Genomic DNA, 23,234 nt, shown 5'->3' on the forward strand with positions numbered 1-23,234 from the left:
CCACAAAAAGCAAGCGATTTACATTGTGACTAAGCACATTAACTAACCTGGAAAAATGAGTGGCCATGTAGGAAATCTGAATCCCAAGCAGGCTGAAGCTCTGGAGCAGGTAGGAATATTTGCTGAATGTGTCCACCTAAACTCCAAATTAAAAATGGTTTAGGACAAAGATATTTGGTTGCTTTTGTCTGTCACTTTGTCTAGTTTCGTGAGAGACTTGGAGATGTCTTTGCCCAGCTGCCTAATCAATGTGATCACTATCTACTTCGTTGGCTGAGAGGTAAGCAGTAATTTATTAAATAATTAAGATAATTTAGCTTTTTGAAGCTGTGCAGCTGTGCATGATTATCACATGTCATTATTGCAGATAATTAAACATACCATTAAATAACACAAAGGGAAGAAAGGATTATTTATGAAACAATGTTATTCAACATCTTTTTCACATAGGTGATCAGTTAGCGATTACTAATTTTAAACTTTTACCTAACTTAAATGTATAATCAAAATCCAAGAAATCAGAAACAATGCAAGGAAGTCATAAAATAACAGAAAACAGATTTATTTGGTCTTAGCTAAGGTACAATGCAAACGAGACGATGCATAACAACATTTTTAATGAGTAGCAAGCGGTAACCCACTGCTAACCAAGAGTTTCTTAAAGTGCTTTTCAGACAAGTGCAAAAATAACTATTTAAAATAATTAAGGCCCTACTTAATTCACGGTCGTGAAAATCGTGTCACGGACTGTGAATTGAGCCATTGCCCGTGAAATGCGCCATCTCCCGTGTAATAAGTATTTTGCTATAAAATTCACATTTTAAGGTTTGTGTTTAGCGACTGAACATTTTTTATTCACATAGTGTATGAAATATGAGGCGCAATATGCAGTAAGAGGCGGTCCAGCCATCATACAGCAATTACGTTAGTGTAAGAGACTTTTCTGTGGTGTAGTGTGCTGACAATGGGTCTGTTCGAAAACTTAGTGAGCTACCCATACGCAGTAGACAGCAAAGTAGCTCACTAAGTTTTCAAAGTCTCAGTAGAGAGGATTGTAATTAGGCAGCGACTTATAAGTCAGCGCTACTTAACGATTCCATCAGTTTTTGCTTACTAAGCTAACACAGCTCCCCCCTGTACCAAAAGCGGTTAAATTGTCACTGACAAGCCCGAATTTGCAAATAAATTAAACTTGCACACATTTATACAACAACCTCCCACTCCCGATAATTTGTCTATGTACAGTATATTTCTTTCTTTATGAACTCAGCAAACTCTAAAGACGCTCGGTTACGCTCGCAATCGGTTAGTCAAAATATGCAAGATGCCGAAGTCTAAAGCGTCTAAAAACACAAATCCCAACCAATGCTCTGGACGCAGAGGACGGAGTGTCAAAACACGGACAAGAATTTTGGTCTTTGAGAGGGAGCTAGTAAGGTAAGCTGTGCTGTGTATTGTAGCTTCTATTGATTCTATCATTCAGTTTATGAGTGTTATTTAATGACTGCCGTGAAATGTGGCACTTTTCTTTGAAAATCCATGTAATCTGTGATTATTGAAAAATGAGGTCCGTGAAATTAAGCACATTTTCCCTTGAATTAGGTAGGGTCCTAAAAATAATGCTCTGTTAGACCACTTCTGCCATGATAGTTACAATACATGTCATTATTTGTCATGGTCAGTTACATTTTCAATTTCAGTTACATGAACAATAGTATACACCTTCATTGTTTAAATGAGATGATTACTGGTTTACAAAATATGCATTTATTTGCAGTACCGGGCTAAAAGAAATCCCACAAGAATTATCCCAATAGGATTAAAAAACTGTGAGCCCTTTAAAACTGGGTCACTAGCCAAAGAAGGTTGAGAACCCATACCTTACAGAGAGTAACTGAAAGCAAAGTTCAAAACTTTCAATGTATTCCTTAAATACTGTATAAATACATTATATGAAGTCTTTGTCTGAAATTCGGTTTAAATTCTTTACATTTGTATTATCTTAGTTTAATAAAATTCTTAGTTAAATAAGAGTTTGTCTTATGCATTTCAAAATGCAATTCTAGCCGACCATATGAACTACATGAGAGGTTCAAGGTGAAATTCTCAGGATACAAATATTTGAAGTTCCGTTTTGTCCAGTGCAATAATATTTGCTTGTTCCCTTTGAACCACATTAATGATCTATCTTGTCAACTTGGACCATGACAAATGAGTTTTACAAAATTATTAATAATTTTGTAATATTTTGGATATTTCTTTTTTTTTTTCAGATTAACCCTTTCATGCATGAATTACTGTATAACAACATGAATCAAGAATGTTTTCCAAAATGGTTTAATTTTCCCTTCAGGCAAATAAAACTATTGAATTGCTTTTTTTATTTTAAATGTAATTATTAAGAGTCATTCATGTGTCCACTCAGGTGGACAGCATGCATTTGAGTTTCACTGAGAGTGACATTTCATTAACAGCCCAATGAATAGAACAATAATTTATAAATTATAAAAAAAAAACATGAACAGTACAATGCCTGTAAAAACATAGAAAGAATGAATTGGTTTGTATGTAAATCTATTTACAATACGTTAGCAAAGCAGTCAGGGCACAAAGGCACAAGACATTTCAAGCAAATGTACTTGGTCTATTGCGTGCATAAAGCATCTTGGCATCTGTGTGTATTTTTTGCTTCCTTGAGCTGAGGCCAGTAGTTTCTAGGCCCAAATCTGATCTCAGTACATCTCATCTTGGTACAAATGGTACCTTGTGATTCTCTAAAATTAAAAATAATAATTTAATACTATTAAAAAATAGTGCGGTTCACAAAAGAAATCAAATTTGAGGTGTATTTTGACATTTGGTAGGTGAAATATCCCCAGAATGCATGATGTCCATTTTAGTGGACATGTGGTTAATTGTAATTTACTGCTTCAAAAAAATAAATATTTGAACAACACGATGATTGTATTGCTTCTTAGATGTTGCTTTTTGTGCTCAAATTTTATTTACCAGGAAAGATGCCTTTTAGTAGTAGAATTTTACAGAAATCCCTGAAGCAGATAGAGTTTCAGACATTCCGTCAGCTATTTTTGGTTTACCATATGATTTGTTGCACTTGCAATTATTGGCCAGATGGTAGCGCCATACTGGGTTGTTTGGTAGCGTCCCCTTAAAAGGCTGTCATTCATCAATAACTGTAGGGGTGTCAAACTCATTTTCACCGAGGGCCACATCTGCATTATGGTTGCCCTCAAAGGGCCGATTGTGACATATCCTGCTGTGATTGCAGTCTGCCTTTTAAGTCTTGGACAATTTGTTGTTTTTCTTGGAGGCTTGAAGTGTAAACTTGGATTCACTTTCCCATTTTTCATTAAATTACCTCCTGCTTCAGTTTTCTCTTCTTGTACATTTTGGGATTATTTGTAAGTACTTCTCAACATCATCTAGTGGCGGGATGCGATCACTTTGCAGGTCACAAAATCGGCATGCATTGTGGGAGATGCAGTTTACAGTGTATTTTAAGACAATTGTTCTGCCCTCGCCAAGTTTCCCCCCTTTCTCAGCTAGACAGACAGACAGCTCCCTCCAAAATACACTTACGTTGGTTTTATTTGCTTCCCAACTGTACACTGTGTGCATCAGAATGGAGTAAAACTACAAAATACAAACAATAAAAAACTTAATACAGTACATGCACATAGCTGTAGTTAAGCAGCCAGGGCACAAAGGCACAAGATATTTCAAGCAAATGTACTTGGTCTATTGCGTGCATAAAGCATCTTGGCCTCTGTGCATTTTTTGCTTTTTTGAGCTGAGGCCAGTAGTTTCCAGGCCCAAATCTGATCTCAGTTGCTGCTTCAGTTGACTTCAGTTGCTGCTTGGAAACAGAAATGTAAGGCAAGCCATTGTTGACTGTTCTCTATAGGGCAGTTGTAGCCTAGTGGTTAAGGTACCAGACTAGTAATCAGAAGGTTGCTGGTTCAGGCCCCACCACTGCCAGGTTGCTACTGTTGGGCCCTTAAGCAAGGCCCTTAACTCTCAGTTGCTTAGACTGTATACTGTAAGTCGCTTTGGATAAAAGCGTCTGCTAAAGGCCGAAAATGTAAGTGTTACATCTAGTACAATATTAAATTTAACCAAACGTAAAATAGCGCTAACGAGTTAGCATTTTGTGTAAAAATACTAATTGCTGTAGTAACAGTAACAACCGTATTTAATTATGGAATTACGGTAAATTCATAACTGCAATGCTGTAACATACTCACTAAACATTTACAAACAACTGAGAAAATACTGTAAATGTCTACTACCTACAGACGATGCTTCTGAACTTTACCCCGCATTCTTTTGCCGCTTAAACATAAAAGTGACATGGCTTTTTAGCAAAGTCAAAGTTAGTTGCCTTGACTACGATGTCAGCGGTTGCCGCTTCAAGGCGCTGGTGTCCCATTACATTATAAGTGCATCTCTGTAACTACTCGAACCATCACAACAATCATATGTCTTTTAAGCTCTCGCGGGCAACATAAAATGACCTAAAACATAAAAAAACCTACGCACATGGAAAATAATAACTTTTAAATAGCTGTCCACTGTATTGACCACCATGCATGAAAGGGTTAAATACATCAATAATGGCAGTATTAAACAGTATTGTGTCAGGTATAACACTAATGACATAGCCAAATAGACTTTTACTGGTAAATTTGAAGTAGGTTTGAGCTGTGCAGTTACACAGGTTCCTCTTTTTATAATGCATTAGCTGTTCAGCGTAATAGACCAAGACACTTGCATGCTACACTTACACTTTTTCATGTGTAAGCTTTATTTTTGTTTTTACTCCATTTAACAGCAGTTTTTTTTGACAGCACGAAGTTTCAGTGTCCCAAAGGCTGAAGCAATGCTTCGTAAGGTAATATTTATTTCAAAGATTTTTCTCTGGTTATTACTTCTTAAAACTGTGTTATTGCTAAATTGTGTTTCCTTTTCTAGAACATTTCTAAATCTGACTCAGAATTTCAAAAAAATGTTATTATTATTATTATTGTTATTATTATTATTATTATTATTATTATTATTATTATTATTATTATTGTTATTGTTGTTATTATTATTATTATTATTGTTTTTATTATTATTATTATTATTATTATCATTATTATTATTATTATTATTATTATTATATTGTTTTATTAAACATGTTCAGTGCTTAAAAGTTCATGTTCGTGATGAATGTGTTTGATTTTTAGCATTTAGAGTACCGCAAACGCATGAAAGTAGATACAATCCTGGAAGACTGGAAGCCACCAGAGGTAAAATTGTAAACTTTCATTCATTCCATTATTCATTTTCTTATCCGCTTTTCCAATAAGGGTCACGGGAGGGTGTGCTGGAGCCTATCCCAGCTTTTCAATGGGCGCAAGGCACACAGTAACACCCTGGACACACACACACACATACACACTCACCCATTCACTTATAGGGCAATTCAGTGTCTCTAATTAACCTGACTGCATGTTTTTGGACTGAGGGAGGAAACTGGAGCTCCCGGAGGAAACCCACGAAGACACGGGGAGAACATGCAAATTCCATACAGAAAGGACCCGGACCACCCCGCCTGAGGATCGAACCCAGGACCTTCTTGCTGTGAGGAAAATTGTAAACAATAAAATCTATATGCATTAGCAGCTTAAATCTGTATGCACTAATGCTGTTAAAATGTATGCACAGTACTGTCTAATCAAAATAAATATGTCCAAACACTGTTTTAGTAATATATTTAAGCACCAACACTTAATTAAAACATAAATGCTCAATACTGTTAAATTTTCATCCACATTGTTTAATTAAAACATAAACCTCATTTCGGGGCAGCACTGTGGCTAAGTGGGTAGCACTGTCGCCTCACAGCAAGGAGGTCCTGGGTTCGATCCCCAGGAGGGGCGGTCCCTTCTGTGTGGAGTTTGCATGTTCTCCCCGTGTCTGTGTGGGTTTTCTTCTGGGTGTTCCAGTTTTCTCTCACAGTCCAAAGACAAGTGAGGTGAATTAGAGACACTAAATTGTCCATGACTGTGTTTGATATAACCTTGTGAACTGATGAACCTTGTGTAATGAGTAACTACTGTTTCTGTCATGAATGTAACCAAAGTGTAAAACATGATGTTAAAATCCTAATAAACAAACAAACAAACCTCATTTCCGAAAAAGTTGGGACATTTTGTAAAATGCAATAAGAAGAAGAATCTGTGATCTGGTCATTTTCCTAAATCTTTATTCAACTGACACAAGTAGAAAGAAAAGATTTCAGATGTTTTCACTGATCAGCTTCATTGATTCTTCACAGATTCTTTTTTTGCTGCATTTTACAAAAATGTCCCAATTTTCTTAAAATAGGGTTTGTATATATGCAGACTGTTTAATTACAACCCCAAATCAGAAAAAGTTGGGACAGCATGAAAAATGCAAATAATAAAAAAAACTTGTTTCTTACATTTACTTTTACTTTTATTTCATTGCAGACAGGATGAACCTGAGATCTTTCATGTTTTGTTATTAATAAACATCCATTCCTTTATTTCAGGCCTGCAACACATTCCAAAAAAAGTTGGGACAGTAAAGCATTTACCACTTTGTAATGTTGCCATTTCTTTTCACCACACTTAAAAGACATTTTGGCACCGAGGATACCAAGGGATTTAGTGTTTCAGGTTTTATTTTGTCCCATTCTTCCTGCAAACACGTCTTAAGATGTGCAACAGTACGGGGTCGTCGTTGTTGCATTTTTCATTTTAAAATTCTCCACACATTCTCTATTAGGGACAGGTCATGGTCCCTGGACAAGATGACGTCTTGAAGGCAGCATATGTTGCTCTAAGATCTCAATGTACTTTTCTGCATTAATGCTGCCATCACAGAAGTGTAAATGACCTTTGCCAAGAGCACTGACACAGCCCCATACCATGACACACCCTGGCTTTTGGACTTGTTGTTTATAACAGTATGGATGGTCCTTTTCGTCTTTGGTCCGGAGCACACGGCGTCCATTTTTTCCAAAAAAGACCTGGAATGCTGATTCATCTGACCACAATACATGTTTCCACTGTGTGATGGTCCATCCTAGATGCCTCTGAGCCCTGAGAAGTCGACGCCGCTTCTGGACATGGTTAACATAAGGCTTCCTTTTTGCACAGTAAAGTTTTAAGTGGCATTTGTGCATGTAACTCTGTATTGTAGTGCTTGACAAAGGTTTGCCAAAGTAATCCCTTGCCCATGTGGTTATATCAGCTATTGTTGAGTGGCTGTTTTTGATGCAGTGCTGTCTGAGGGATCAAAGATCACGGGCGTTCAGCTTAAACTTGCACCCTTGACCTTTACGCACTGAAATTCCTCCTGATTCCTTAAATTGTGTAATGATATTATGCACTGTAGAGGGAGAAATATGCAAATCCCTTCCAATCTTTCTTTGAGGTACATTGTTTTTAAACATTTCAATCATTTTCTCACACATTTGTTGACAAACAGGAGATCATCTGATCATCTTTGCTCATTAAAGACTCTCAGCCTTTCCTGGATGCTGCTTTTGTACCAAACCATGATTACAATCACCTGTTTGAAATCACATCATTATTTAGTTTTTCACCTCATTACTAGCCCTAAATTGCCCCGTTCCAACTTTATTTAGAATGTGTTGCAGGCCTGAAATGCAGGAAAGGAGGCATATTAACAAATTAAATGAAGTTGAGCAGATAAAACATGAAATATCTTGGGTTCAAACTGTCTGCAATCAAATAAAAGTCAACGTAAATGTAAGGAACACTGCATTTTTATTTTATTTGCATTTTCCATATTGTCCCAACTTTTCTGATTTGGGGTTGTAAAATAAATATGCTTAAATACTGTTTTATTCATTTCTGTCAGCACCAACACTTTAAAATATTAAGTCAGACATTGTTTACTTAAAATATATATGCTCCAACACTGTTTAGGTAAAATTTAAATGGTTACTGTTTAATTTAGTATCAATAATATTGTCTTGATTGACTACATTTTGTATATGCAATGATATGTATATGAAATGATCTGATCAGGTGATCGAGCGATATGTGTCTGGTGGGATGTGTGGCTATGATAGAGAAGGAAGCCCAATATGGTACGATATTGCAGGCCCACTGGATCCAAAGGGCCTTCTCATGTCTGCCTCCAAGCAAGACTACATTAGAACAAAAATCAGGGACTCAGAGTTACTTCGCAGAGAGTGCTTAAGGCAGTCTGAAAAGGTAAGGTGTTTGTGTGTATATATATATATATATATATATGTTTGTATTTATATACTTAGTTAGTACACTTGATTGAGACATGTTTGGCAGACAATCTTTGTATAGAAGTGTTTGAATATGTTTAGCAAAATTAAATTTAGTTATTTTGGTCCATTGTCTATCATTTTTTATGCATTTTCTCCCCATTTTCCTCCCGATTTAGCTCACTCCATTTTTGTCTTCCGCTGCTGAGAGATACCAGATTGCATCCGAGGAGAGCACGTCGCTGTACACGCCTCTTCCGACACATGTACAGCCCTCCTCTTCTCGCCCCTGCATTCTGCCCAGGCGTCTCTTCCGCCAGTCAGGGTCCTTACACAGTGTATGAAGACCCACCCACCCACACATAGTTCAGCCCCCACCCTGCAGATACGGTGGCCAATTAGTATCTGCTGCAATTATGCCCACCAGATGGCGCCCAGCCGACCAGTGGCAACACCTAGTTTCGAACCGAGGAGTTCAGAAACTCGGTGCTGGTGTGCTAGCGGAATATCCCGCCGCTCTGGGCACTCATTGTCTATCATTTTTTATGAAGTTCTGCTGGGTCATTTGGGAAGCTTTGGTGTGTACTGCTTTAGGTGTTATGTTACAAATGTTAAATAGGGCTGCTCTAAAGGCTGGCAAGGGGCACGAATATGGTACCCGGCATGTAGGCGCAGGTGACTGACAGTACCTGTTCTTTTACGTGGCACTTCGAGGGCAGTCTCTGCACCTAATTAAGCATTGTTCACTTTTAATATCCTTTTAATATACATCCATTTATATCAATATATCAATTTTAATATGCTGGCCTTTGCCTCTTTAGTCATGTTGTTCATTTCCAGAGCTTGGGTTGATTTGACTGGTGGATTGAGTGCCTGGCAACCAAGCTACTCTGTATTAGTTCTTCATTCAATCTCTGTGTTTTCTGTGTGGTCTTGCTATCACTGGTGGCTTTAGTAATTATGTCACTGAGAAGCAATTGCAAGGCTAATTATGATTATTATGGGTTGTTATGGTTATTCCCCTTTTTCTGTCTTGCATTGTGATATCTGGGACAACCCAGTTGTTGAGAAAAAGGAGAGTTAGGGAACCTTAAACACCCAGCCAGGGGGTAATGCATGAGCAGTACCCCAACCCCATTAATTGGCGCAGCACGTGATAGCAGCACATGATATCATGGATTTATGGGCTGGGTCTTCTCTGGAAACAGGGACATCACATTGCCTTTTGGGCAATTTGCTCTTCCAGGGCCGTGTTGTCATGAGGCCTGAAAATGCCACAACACTGGGTGAGTTCCCAGAAAAAGAAAGAGCCTTGTATCATGGATTCAAAGAAAATTAGGGTTGCCAGACAGAGGAACTTCCTATAACAAGGCTTAGATGACTGTCAAGTAAAAATAACTGGGCCCTAAAGCTAAAAATGGCAATGCAGTGGCATAACTAGGAGCTTATGGGCCCCAGTGCAAAAGAAAATTTTGGGCTCCCTCAACAAATTTCATTTTATATAAATGCTGTATGCTGAATGAATTAAAGGTACTCACTCTCACTTACTTTTAATATTTTACTTAACAAAAATATTGTAATAGAATAATAACGGGGAGGGGGCAGAGCGGTGGGGGGTTTAATTAATGTTGTGGAGGGCCCCCCTCCCGCCATAGGCCCCAGTGCACCTGCCCCCCGCCCCCGGTAGTTACGCTCCTGGCAGAAGGGCATGATTCCAACAAGGCTCATTGCCAAACTTCTTCATCAGCTGAGCCATGTTACAGTTTCAACCAAACAAATGAATGTGATTGCTGCAACACATTTCAAAAAGTGCAGGTTCACAGACATTCAATAGTTTTTCAGAGATTCTGTATTATCTAAATCAGTTAATAATGTTATGGATTGTAGATGGTAAAATCCATTCATTTCATACAGTTTTGCATATTTTTGTTGTTTTTGCTTTTTCTATTTGCAAAGTGGAACATATTGACCCATTTGTACTCTTAATGTTTATTTTATACCTAATCATAATGTAATCATGTTTAATTTATAGACAAGTATATTTATATATACAAAATATATACAGTATATACAATTGGTAACTTTTAAAAATGTAACTTTTCAATTAAACCAAAAGGGAAACATACAGTACTGAGCATTTTGTAATATACTTGTGTGTTGTTTTTAAGCTGATCTTGTGAGCTTTTTTTACCAGCTTGGGAAAGTAGTGGAGTCCATTACTATTATCCATGACTGTGAAGACCTCGGCTTGAAACACATGTGGAAGCCTGCTGTTGAGACTTTTGGAGAAGTATGAATTTGATCAGTTGATTAAGTCTGTTGAATTAATTATTATTTCATCCACATATCACATACAGGTCTATATAACCAATGTTACAGCTATGTCATTTGCATATACAAACACTGGCAGTTCAAGCCACAGAGCATATTGACATATACTGATCAGGCATAACGTTAAAACCACCTCCTTGTTTCTACACTCACTGTCCATTTTATCGGCTTCACTTAGCATAAAGAAGCACTTTGTATTTCTACAATTACTGACTGTAGTCCATCTGTTTCTTTACATACTTTTTTAGCCTGCTTTCACCCTGTTCTTCAATGGTCAGGACACACAGGACCACCACAGAGCAGGTATTATTTAGGTGGTGGATCATTCTCACTGTAGTGACAATGACATGGTGGTGGTGTGTTAGTGTGTGTTGTGCTGGAATGAGTGGATCAGACACATTCCACTCACTCCACTCACTGTCCACTCCTGTTAGACACTCCTACCTACAGTAGTTGGTTCACCTTGTAGATATAAAGTCAGACACGATCGCTCATCTATTGCTGCTGTTTGAGTTGGTCATCTTCTAGAGCTTCATCAGTGGTCACAGGACGCTGCCCACAGGGTGATGTTGGCTGGATATTTTTGGTTGGTGGACTATTCTCAGTTCAGCAGTGTCAGTGAGGTGTTTAAAAACTCCATCAGTATTGCTGTGTCTTATCCACTCATACCAGCACAACACACACTAGGGCCAGTGATAGCTCAGTGGTTAAGGTACTGGACTAGTAAACAGAAGGTTGCCGAATCAAGCCCCGCCACAATTGCTCATTGTGTTCCGCTCATTGTGTAAGTCGCTTTGGATAAAAGCGTCTGCTAAATGCTGAAAATGTAAATGTAAATGTACACACTAACACACCACCACCATGCCAGTGCTGCTGAGAATGATTCACCAATCAAATAATACCTACTCTGTAGTGGTCCTGGGACAGTCCTGACCATTGAAGAACAGCATGAAAGGGGGCTAACAAAGCATGCAGAGAAACAGATAGACTACAGTCAGTAATTGTAGAACTACAAAGTGCTTCTATATGGTCAGTGAAGCCGATAAAATGGACAGTGAGTGTAGAAACAAGGAGGTGGTTTTAATGTTATGGCTGATCAGGGTATATGGTGCTGTTACAGGATTTAATCTTTCAAACAATTCAATTTGTGCATTAATAATTTTGAGTAAATAAATGCCGGAAGAATTTTACCTGTTCAAATAAACTGCCCTGGGTACTGTTTATTGTAGAAGCATTAAAAGTGTGGGGTTGTTTTGTTATGATTTAGCCTGGACATATAATGTGTTATATAATGTTCTAAACAATGGCAAAATTTCTTTTTGTGATAAAAGTTCTGGGTACTGTGGAATGAATTGATTAATGGTCTAAAATAAAAGCAAATATTTGCAGTCACATTCCAATTTGCTGCAACAAAGTGCAAAAAAAAATATGTTCATACATAAAGCACATACGGAGTTGGTGTTTAGGCAATCACTAATTTAAGCCATTTAGTGCCTAGTTAGTTTTAAATAGTTTGTAAATTGTCAGTTTATTTGTATTTTGTTTTATTTTTAAAGATTCTGACCATGTTTGAAGAAAACTATCCTGAAGGCCTAAAAAGGGTTCTTGTTATTAAAGGTAATGGTTAATAATAATAATACTACTAATAATTATTAATTATTATTATTGTTGTTAAATTGTTTAAATGATGGTTGTTTAATGCACTTACAGCATCAATATTGAAATAAGGTGCATAGGATGTGGCATTGTATTTGATTTATTACTTCATTTCTTAAGTACATAAACATTTAAATGTGTATAATAATCTAATGATCTGGTAAAAGATAATAGTTTGGCCAGTTAAGCTTTCAGATGTAAGGAGTAGCCAGTGGCTTGATGGCCAAATTGGCTCTGCTTTTTATTTTGTTCTGTTTTTCATTTCTTGCAGCACCTAAAATCTTTCCTATTGCTTACAACCTCATCAAGCCTTTCATGTGTGAAGAGACTCGGCGAAAGATTATTGTGGTTGGATGTAAGTATCATATAGGTAGTTGCTGCAGTACACATCTGTCCTTATATTACACATAACACACACACACACACATCAGTTACAGACACAGAAAAACTACTGTGGCTCAAATTGCACATAATGTAATGCTGCCGATGATGTAAATGTGTCAACACACAGTGTATTAAACCTTTCTGTGCAAGAGGTTGTGTAGCGCAGGGATTTTCAACCTTTTTGGACATGCGCCCCCTTTTGTGTGTCGACCATAAACTTGCGCCCACCTCTCACCAGTTAGTGAGAGAGAAGAAGGAATTCGGCTCAGTAAAGTAGTCTTTCTTTCGTGCAGTTACACCTACAAAATACTGTACAACACTATTGAAATAAAGGAAATAATAGAGAAATATGAGAGTTATTGTTGTTTCTGGTAGATACATTTTATAAGAAAAAGAAGGAAATGTATTATGGTGTATGGTACAGCTCACATACTGTACTGAAATGTGATGTGTGTTTTTTATGTACAGTACTACTGTGTATTGTTGTTCATTATTGTTTATTACTGTATTATCTATTCTATAATTTAAGATCAAGGGAAAATAAACTTGTATTTATAACAAAAAAGTCCATTTAGACATTAGAAAGGTTAGGTAAGGGGGTGGTTTGGGAGGTCTGGCACAGATTAATTGTATTTACATTATTTCTTATGGGAAAAATAGGTTTAACTAATGAACATTTTGACTTAAGAACAGCCCTTCGTAACCAAATTCATAAGTCAAGGGTCTACAGTAGTTATAAATCGTAGCAGTACTTGCTTTTGATGTAGATGAGAGCAGAAAACTTTCACAGAGCCAAGTAGAGGCAAAAGTACATCAATTGCTAAGTTCAGGATAATCTGTTTTGACTGACAGAAAACTCAGGTTTTATTCTGACTCGGCTACCACTCTGTGGTAATTGCCAGTTTAATTAAGTGTCCCACCTGTAAGGAAAGTGAGTCACACAAGGTGTTCCAGTAGCTGGTGTTTATTTTAAACCACAGCATTCATTAATAACAGTAAAAAATAACAGAGCTGACTGGGTAGAGAAACTTAGAATGTGCACACGCTTTGATTCATTGGAATCGACTCCTGAATCACTTATAGCGATATTGTGAACAGAGCATCTCCCACTATACACCTCTCTAAAAGATACACACCCACCCACCCACATGTCCTATAACAGCAGTCATCGTTTTTGTCACAGATTTATCTTCACTGTTAGCCCTATTTTAAAGTTTTGCTTGCCAACGGTCCTTTTTTTTCAGATTGAACTGAACATTAAATGTGTGTGTGCGTGGTCAGCGAGACTTATCAAATATGTCTCCTGTGGGTGAAAAATGAATTGATTTAGTTTTAGAAGTAAAAAAAGTTCATAATGTCATAATGACAGGTTGAAAACCCCTGGTGTAGTGGCCGACTCTGACTCCTGTCCACCATTAAAAACACCTACAATGGGCACACAGGCATCAAACTAGACTCATTTTCTTGTGTAATCCTCACCCATTCTTCTCATACAAAAGCTTCCAGTTCATTGAGGTTTGATTGCTTTCATGTTGAAACTACAACCCCAAATCAGAAAATTTTCTACATTGGCTTTGACTTTTATTTCATTGCAGACAGGATGAACAAAATATTTCATCAATTTCTGCATTTCAGGCCTGCAACACTTTCCAAAAGAAGTTGGGACACTAAAGCTTTTACCACTTTGTAATGTTGCTATTCCTTTTCACCACACTTAAAAGACGTTTTGGCACCGAGGATACCAAGTGATTTAGTGTTTCAGCTTTTATTTTGTCCCATTCTTCCTGCAAACATGTCTTAAGATGTACAACAGTACGGGGTCGTCGTTGTTGTCGGTGTTTTCCTTTCAAAATTCTTTATTGGGGACAAGTCAGGACTGCAGGCAGGCCAGTCCAGTACCCGTACCCTCTTCTTTTGCAGGCTTGCCTTCGTAATGTGCAGCATGTGGTTTTGCATTGTCTTGTTGAAAAATGCATGGACGTCTCTGGAAAAGATGACGTCTTAAAGGCAGCATATGTTCTCAAGATCTCAATGTACTTTTCTGCATTAATTTCTGCCTCATACCATGACAGACCCTGACTTTTGGACTTGTTGCTGATAACAGTCTGGATGGTCCTTTTTGTCTTTGGTCCCGAGCACACGGCGTCCATTTTTTCCAAAAAAGACCTGGAATGCTGATTCATCTGACCATAATACACGTTTTCACTGTGTGATGGTCCATCCTAGATGCCTCTGAGCCCTGAGAAGTCGACACCGCTTCTGGACATGGTTAACAGAAGACTTTTTTTTTTTTGCACAGTGAAGGTTTAAGTGGCATTTGTGCATGTAACTGTATTGTAGTGCTTAACAAAGGTTTGCCAAAGTAATCCCTTGCCCATGTGGTTATATCAGCTATTGTTGAGTGGCGGTTCTTGATGCAGTGCCGTCTGAGGGATCGAAGATCACGGGCGTTCAGCTTAAGCTTGCGCTTTTGGCCTTTACGCACTGAAATTCCTCCCGATTCCTTGAATTGTTAAATGATATTGTGCACTGTAGAGGGAGAAATCTTTAAGGTACATTGTTTTTAAACATTTTCTCACACATTCGTTGATAAACTGGAGATCCTCTGACCATCTTTACTCATCAAAGACTCAGCCTTTCCTTGATGCTGCTTTTGTACCAAACCATGACATCACCTGTTTAAAATCGCATAATTATTTCTTTTTTTTAACCTCATTACTAGCCCTAAATTGCCCCCATCCCAACTTTTTTGAAATGTGTTGCAGGCCTGAAATGCAGGAATGAAGGTTTATTAATAAATGAAATGAAGTTGAACATACAAAACATGACATATCTTGGGTTCAAACTGTCTACAATCAAATTAAAGTCAAAGTAAATGTAAGGAACACTGCATTTTCATTTTATTTGTATTTTCCATACTGTCCCAACTTTTTCTGATTTGGGGTTTTACATCATTAATTGTATTTGCTGTATCATTCAACTGATAAATACTCAATTTGAATCTAGCTCTGCAGATAAAAAAGATATATTATAATTCCTGATTTTCTATGGTAAGTGGAATATTTCCAGTAAGAATTGTTATCAAATTAAGTTGTTTGTTAAAGAAAAAGGTCTAAAATCTGAAATACTTTTCACCTACAGCCAACTGGAAAGAAGTATTACAAAAATACATAGCACCTGATCAACTGCCCATGGTCTATGGAGGCACACTGACAGATAAAAATGGGGACCCTTACTGTAAAACTATGGTAAGTGTATGTTAAGCTTTCAATATGTGTCTACCAAGTACAATTAAAAATGGCAGTGTGATAAACACAATATATCAATATTTACTGCTTTAAAAATGATGGAAAAAGATTAAATTAAATATTGACACTGCAACAGCAAAACAAGCAGGAAATGAGTTGGTTATAAATCTGACTTTTTTTTTTCTGAGTACTGTAGTTTAAGGGGCAGCACGGTGGCCCGGTGGGTAGCACTGTTGCCTCATAGCAAGAAGGTCCTGGGTTCGATTCCCGATATTTTGTTTATGCATCTTTGTTCCAGCAGCCTGGATAACATGTGGTAAGTGCTGCTCCAGCGAGTACTTACATGGTGCACCAGCATGTGATGTGGTGCACCCATGGCTGGATTACTGACCGGGCCAGTGGGGCCAGCGCCCAGGGGCCCTTGAGGTCAGGGGGCCCCGGGGGGGCCCTGGCCCAAAACATTTTGCGATGCCTATCAACATTTATGATACAATATATTTTTATTTCCGAGGGCCCTCCATTTTAAGGATCCTCTGACTATTAGGGACTTTGACCCCAGGGCCTCTTGGGGGCCCTAGCCATGCTTTTGGGGCCCCTAGACATGCTTTTGGGGCCCCTAGCCATGCTTTTGGGCCCTAGCCATGCTTTTGGGGGCCCTAGCCATGCTTTTGGGGGCCCTAGCCATGCTTTTGGGCCCCTTATGAAAATGGATGAGGCGTTGTGGCACTGCTCTGACTTCGACTTCTGGCTATTAGGGGTCCTAGGAAAGAGGGGGGCATATTTTTACAGGGCCCTGGTTATGAGAGCCCCTACCAGGGGGCCCTAGAGAAGAGCAGGGCATACCATTAGAGGGCCCTTGATCACGAGGGCCCCTGCTATGGGGCCCTTGACTTCCATAGAAGTCGTTTACCATGGCTCCTTGACTTTCTAGGGACCTACAAATTGCCAGGCAAGCTACCATATTTCATAACAGACGTTTTGTTGCAAATATGCGATTCAGGCCCTTACTTAATGTTTCTGAATTTGTATTGTTTCAAAATTATTATGTTCAACTCTTTGCCCAGGGGCCCAGACTATCCTTAATCCGTCCTTGGGTGCACCCATTTGCTGCTGCTTATCCTTTAGCATGGTGCATGCCAGTTCACTCTTGTTAAAATGTTTAAAGGCATCTTACAGCAGCTACACACTTAAAACAGCGGGTGTGTTAGTCCCGGCTCTCCTCAGTCAGAGTAGGGTTTAACATCAGTAGAGAGGAAGCGTAATGCAAGCCAATAATTGGATATGACTAGATTGGGAGAAAATTGTAGTATGTAAAAAGTATGTATGCTCTCTATGGTACTGTGGTAAAAGGTCCTCAGGAAAAACAACCAGTGCTGTACTTTCTTGACTAGTGCAGTTGTGTTAGTGAACCATGTGAGCTCCTTGGTATTTGTGGTATTGACAGGTATTTGTGATATTGTTCTCGCCATGTTCTGCACCTCTGCTCTATAGACTGATTAATTATTGTTGGAGATCAAGCCAATCACTATTGAGTCATCTGCAAACTTCATGATGGAATCAGTGGTGAACAAAGGAGCACAGTTGTGTGTAAAGTGGGAGAATAGAATGTGCCTCAATACACATCCTTGCAGTGTGCCAGAACTTACTGTGATGGTGGAGGACATGTAGGTGCTCTGACAGAGTCCACTATCCAGTTGCATAGTCATAAGTGGAGGCTTATGTAGTTTATCGGTAAGCTTGCTGGGGATGACGGTGTTGAAAGCAGAACTGTAATCACTGAATAGCACCTTTGAGTATGTGCTCTGTCTTTCCTGGTGAGTGAAGCCAGTATGAAGGGCCAGAGAGATGGTGTCCTGGTGTCATGGTTTTAATGTTGTGAAGGATCAGTCTTTAAAAGCATTACATTATTGTGGGTGTGAGGACAACCGGACAATAGAGGTTCAGATTGCTGGTGTTCATTAATCTTTCTTCATGCTGTAGGTGTTTTTCTTTTCTGCGTGCTGTAGGTCAGCGTTTCCCAACCTTTTTTGCACCACGAACCGGTTTCATATAAGATATAATTTCACGGACTGGCGGGGAAGGGAGGATTTAATAATATTGCTCACAAACGATGTAAATGAGCTTTTTTTTTTCGCTGCAACAAGGCACTGCTCCCACCTAGGGGTGACAATAAGACAATTTGGTGCACAAATTCGAGGTCAGAGAGGGGCGAATTTCCAAAAAGGTTCACACTACATGATTTTTGCCCTGACTTTCACACGACGACTGGTTTTCCCAGCTCGGCTAGATTTCCCAGCTCGGCGTTCGCTTGGTGATCAAAACTCGGCTCTCAATTGCTATGTGTAAACTACTCAACAACTCGATCCGAGCGGCTCGCTGAGAGATATCTAGCTTCCCAGATATCTGGATCTGAGTTGCCCGACTGGCAATGAGTGCTATGTTGAACAGCCAATGAGAACGCAAGACACGGTGTGAGGGGAAACACAGGGGAGAAGTTATAAAAAGGTGGGGCAGGGGCATAATATAGTTTTACAGTATTTCTGACCTTATCATTATCTTCAAAACATAATACCAACACTGCATTGCAAACAATATTTATTAACCTCCAACTCACTACAGAACAATCCAAGCCAAATCCACTCAGATTCATTTATTTTTTCTCCTTGATTTTACGCTGCACATCAGCACACAAACTTTGATCGCTTGCTACTTGACGTTGACGTGCATTTTTGGACGTGGTATCATTTAACCCCTCGTCACTTCTTGCATTTGTTTTTGTGACATAACGTGGTTGGGAGACCAGAGAAGCTCGCCTGCGATTCCAGTTGGTGATAGATGGTGTAGCGTGAAACCCCCTATCGCCGATCAGTCCTGTAGTGTGAAAGCCACACCGACTTGAAAGACTCCCGATTACAAGAGATACAGTCGTGAAGTGTGAACTGTACAGTGACCTGACGACTTGGAAAGTCGTGTAGTGTGAACTTGGCATTAAATAATCGTGATTGCGAGCTCCTCCTACCACTCTCTCTCTCTTTTAGCTCTAGTTAGTTTCTCTCTTAAGTCCTTGCAGACTTCTTTGCTCTGCTATTGGGTCCTTTCTCCCTCTGCTGGTGAGTCTAAGCAGTACATATTCACCAGACTCGTTACAGGGGGTCTCTACATGGTTTTGACCATATGCTGTACTTTTTCAAATTAGATGTATTTTCTTTTAGATTAAGTGGGGAGGTGTAGTGCCAAGGTCTTACTACGTCCGAGACTCTGTTAAAGTGCAGTATGAAAATTGCATCACCATCAGCCGTGGGTCTGAACACCTTGTGGAGTGTGACGTCCTAATGCCTAACTGCTTACTGCGGTATGTGACAGATAGCCATATCCTCCCCTCTACTGTCTTTTCAGGCCTGTAATGTTTAGCCTTTTTCATTTACTTTATTTGTTCATATATCTAGATGGCAATTTGCTAGCGATGGTGCTGATATTGGTTTTGGCATCTACATGAACACAAAAACAGGAAAGAAACTAAAAGTTGCAGAAATGCAGGAAGTGTTACCAACGGCACGGTACAACTCTCATCTCGTACCAGAGGATGGATCGTACACATGTGAAGAGCCAGGAATCTGTAAGTACAAATTTATAATAATAGTAATAAATAATCGTAATCAATCAAGTTTTAAACCAACTGTAAACTGAATCCAACTAACCATGATTTTTATTTTTAATATTTAAAACATTTCAGGTCTACTTTGTAATACACTGTTGTGTCCACTATTTTTTTTTCTATCAAAATAAATGTAGTTCTTTTTTGTAGGTCTTGTTGTCAGTTAACATTAAAGGAGAATAGGTTTTATGGACAATGATTTTTAATACTTACTGAGTTTTGCAACATACACTGCTCAGCCATAACATTAAAACCACCTTCTCGTTTCTACACTCACTGTCCATTTTATCAGCTCCACTTACCATATAGAAGCACTTTGTAGTTCTACAATTACTGACTGTAGTCCATCTGTTTCTCTACATACTTTTTTAACCTGCTTTCACCCTGTTCTTCAATGGTCAGCACCCCCACAGGACCACCACAGAGCAAGTATTATTTAGGTGATGGATCATTCTCAGCACTGCAGTGACAATGACATGGTGGTGTGTTAGTATGTGTTGTGCTGGATCAGACACAGCAGCGCTGCTGGACACTCCTACCTAGTTGGTCCACCTTGCAGATGTAAAGTCGAAGACTTTTTTTATTGCTGCTGTTTGAGTTGGTCATCTTCTAGACTTTCATCAGTGGTCACAGGACGCTACCCAAGGGGCACTGTTTGCTGGATATTTTTGGTTGGTGGACTATTCTCAGTCCAGCAGTGAGGTGTTCAAAAACTCTATCAGCACTGCTGTGTCTTATCCACTCATACCTGCATAACACACACTAACACACCACCACCATGTCAGTGTCACTGCAGTGCTGAGAATGATCCACCACCCAAATAATACCTGCTCTGTGGTGGTCCTGTGGGGGTCCTGACAATTGAAAAACAGCATGAAAGGGGGCTAATAAAGCATGCAGAGAAACAGATGGACTATTGTCAGTAATTGTTGAACTACAAAGTGCTTCTATATGGTCAGTGAAGCCAACAAGGAACACCTGAAACAAGGAGGTGGTTTTAATGTTATGGCTGATCTATAACATTACAGCCGTATATTTTAAGGTTGAATATAAAAATGAAAAATCATACCAAACTTCCTAAATTAAAATTTTAAATTGATCTTTGTGTTTATTTCCTATAACATACCGGTGTTCATTCACTTCTAACAGATGTACTGTACCTCAGAGTAGGAACAGTATTAGAAGTGAATAAAAACTAGAAGATTGTCACGACATAAATGGTCCTTAACTTCAACTGTAAATGGTGGGATGATTGTTGGAAGTTCTAAATTTGTGTTTGCAAAAAAGTTGGTATTATAAAATAATATGAAGCCTAGAATGTTTCATTGTTTTAAACAATATAATGCATTGGACACAAAAAAATGTCATGTAATTACAACCCCAAATCAGAAAAAGTTGGGACAGCATGGAAAATGCAAACATTTACTTTGACTTTTATTTCATTTTGACACAGAGGATACCAAGTGATTTAGTGTTTCAGCTTTTATTTTGTCACATTCTTCCTGCAAACACGTCTCAAAATGCGCAACAGTACGGGGTCGTTGTTGTCGCATTTTTTGTTTCAAAATTCTCCACACATTCTCTATTGGAGACAGGTCAGGCCTGCAGGCAGGCCAGTCCAGTACCCGTACCCTCTTCTTCCACAGCCATGCCTTTGTAATGTGTGCAGCATGTGGTTTTGAATTGTCTTGTTAAAATATGTGGACGTTCCTGGAAAAGGTGGCGTCTTGAAGGCAGCGTATGTTGCTCTAAGATCTCAATGTACTTTTCTGCATTAATGCTTCCATCACACAAGTGTTAATGACCTTTGCCAAGGGCACTGACACAGCCCCATACCATGACAGACCCTGGCTTTTGGACTTGTTGCTGATAACAGTCTGGATGGTCCTTTTCGTCTTTGGTCTGGAGCACAGGGCGTCCATTTTTTCCCAAAAAGACCTGGAATGCTGATTCATCTGACCACAATACATGTTTCCACTGTGTGATGGTTCATCCTAGATGTCGCTGAGCCCAGAGAAGTCGATGCTGCTTCTGGACATGGTTTTAAGTGGCATTTGTCCATGTAACTGTATTGTAGTTCTTGATAAAGAGCTATTGTTATGATATATCAGCTATTGTTGAGTGGCGGTTCTTAATGCGGTGCCGTCTGAGGGAACGAAGATCACAGGCGTTCAGCTTAAGCTTGCTCCCTTGGCCTTTACGCACTGAAATTCCTCCTGATTCCTTGAATCGTTTAATGATATTATGCACTGTAGAGGGAGAAATATGCAAATCCCTTCCAGTCTTTCTTTGAGGTACATTGTTTTTAGACATTTTAATCATTTTCTCATGCATTTGTTGACAAACTGGAGATCCTCTGTCCATCTTTGCTCATCAAAGACTTTCCTGGATGCTGCTTTTGTACCAAACCATGATTACAATCACCTATTGACATCACCTGTTTGGAATCACATCATTATTTAGTTTTTTCACCACATTACTAGCCCTAAAGTGCCCCCGTCCCAACTTTTTTTGGAATGTGTTGCAGGCCTGAAATGCAGGAATGGATGTTTATTAAGAAATGATATGAAGTTAAGCAGACAAAACATGAAATATCTTGGGTTTAAACTGTCTGCAATCAAATAAAAGTCAAAGTAAATGTAAGGAAGACTGCATTTTTATTTTATTTGCATTTTCCATACTGTCCCAACTTTTTTGATTTGGGGTTGTATTACACTTTACCAGTACAAATAATAATATCTGTTAATTTTTTTTAAATTTCTTTGTAATTTTGTACTTTTAAAGATATTTTATAGCTGAGTTTAACTCACACCTTTTGGATTTTACAGATGTGGTACGATTTGATAACACTTACAGCATACTTCAATCAAAGAAAATCAGCTTCACAGTGGATGTTGTTCTACCTGAAATTCACACAAACTCAGAAGGACATGCATAATGTGAGAGCACTTTCAACATCCAACATGACAAGAAAGCTTTGTATAACTGATGAAATATTTTGTGGTGCATTATGATAAACAACAGAAAGACAAATAACTTTACACTGAAAATATCAGTATTAAAAAACTAATTTGTTTTCCATAGCAATTTCTTATAAATCAATGTAATTATAAATTAATTATGTAATAGTCGGGATATTCTGGGTATAAATATGATTTATAAATGATTTAGAAAGTTTTTAGTAATGGATTGTGCATTCTGATTTTTAAAGTCATTTGTTCCTGCTTGCAATTAAACTATTAACAAACATGTCATTTGTATTGATTATTTACACTGATAAGGCATAACATTAAAACCACCTCCTTGTTTCTACACACACTGTCCATTTTATCAGCTCCACTTACCATATAGAAGCACGTTGTAGTTCTCTAATTACTGACTGTAGTCCATCTATTTCTCTTCATACTTTTTTAACCTGCTTTCACCTTGTTCTTGGTCAGGATGGTCAGGACCCCCACAGGACCACCTTATTTGGGTGGAGGATCATTCTCAGCACTGCAGTGACACTGACATGGTGGTGGTGTGTCAGTGTGTGTTGTGCTGGTATGAGTGGATCAGTCACAGCAATACACCTCCTTGTCACTGCTGGACTGAGAAAAGTCCACCAACCAAAAATATCCAGCCAATAGCTCCCCGTGGGCAGCGTCCTGTGACCACTGAT

The 23,234-nt window shown here is 38.6% G+C and overlaps 1 protein-coding gene across 1 annotated transcript; it reads left to right on the forward strand.

Annotated features, from left to right (window-relative positions):
- Positions 1–22,827, forward strand: sec14l7 (SEC14-like lipid binding 7). The gene is made up of 12 exons (XM_063014826.1): positions 1–109; positions 205–280; positions 4,869–4,912; positions 5,250–5,312; positions 8,088–8,276; positions 10,494–10,589; positions 12,187–12,247; positions 12,558–12,641; positions 15,812–15,918; positions 19,131–19,270; positions 19,365–19,534; positions 22,402–22,827. Exons 1-12 carry the CDS (start codon positions 56–58, stop codon positions 22,509–22,511), a joined length of 1,194 nt encoding a protein of 397 aa, XP_062870896.1. The 5' UTR covers positions 1–55; the 3' UTR covers positions 22,512–22,827.
- Positions 22,828–23,234: the final 407 nt, after the last annotated feature.

Source organism: Trichomycterus rosablanca, chromosome 18 (genome assembly GCF_030014385.1).
Source record: "Trichomycterus rosablanca isolate fTriRos1 chromosome 18, fTriRos1.hap1, whole genome shotgun sequence".
In the NCBI taxonomy this organism is placed as follows: domain Eukaryota; kingdom Metazoa; phylum Chordata; class Actinopteri; order Siluriformes; family Trichomycteridae; genus Trichomycterus; species Trichomycterus rosablanca.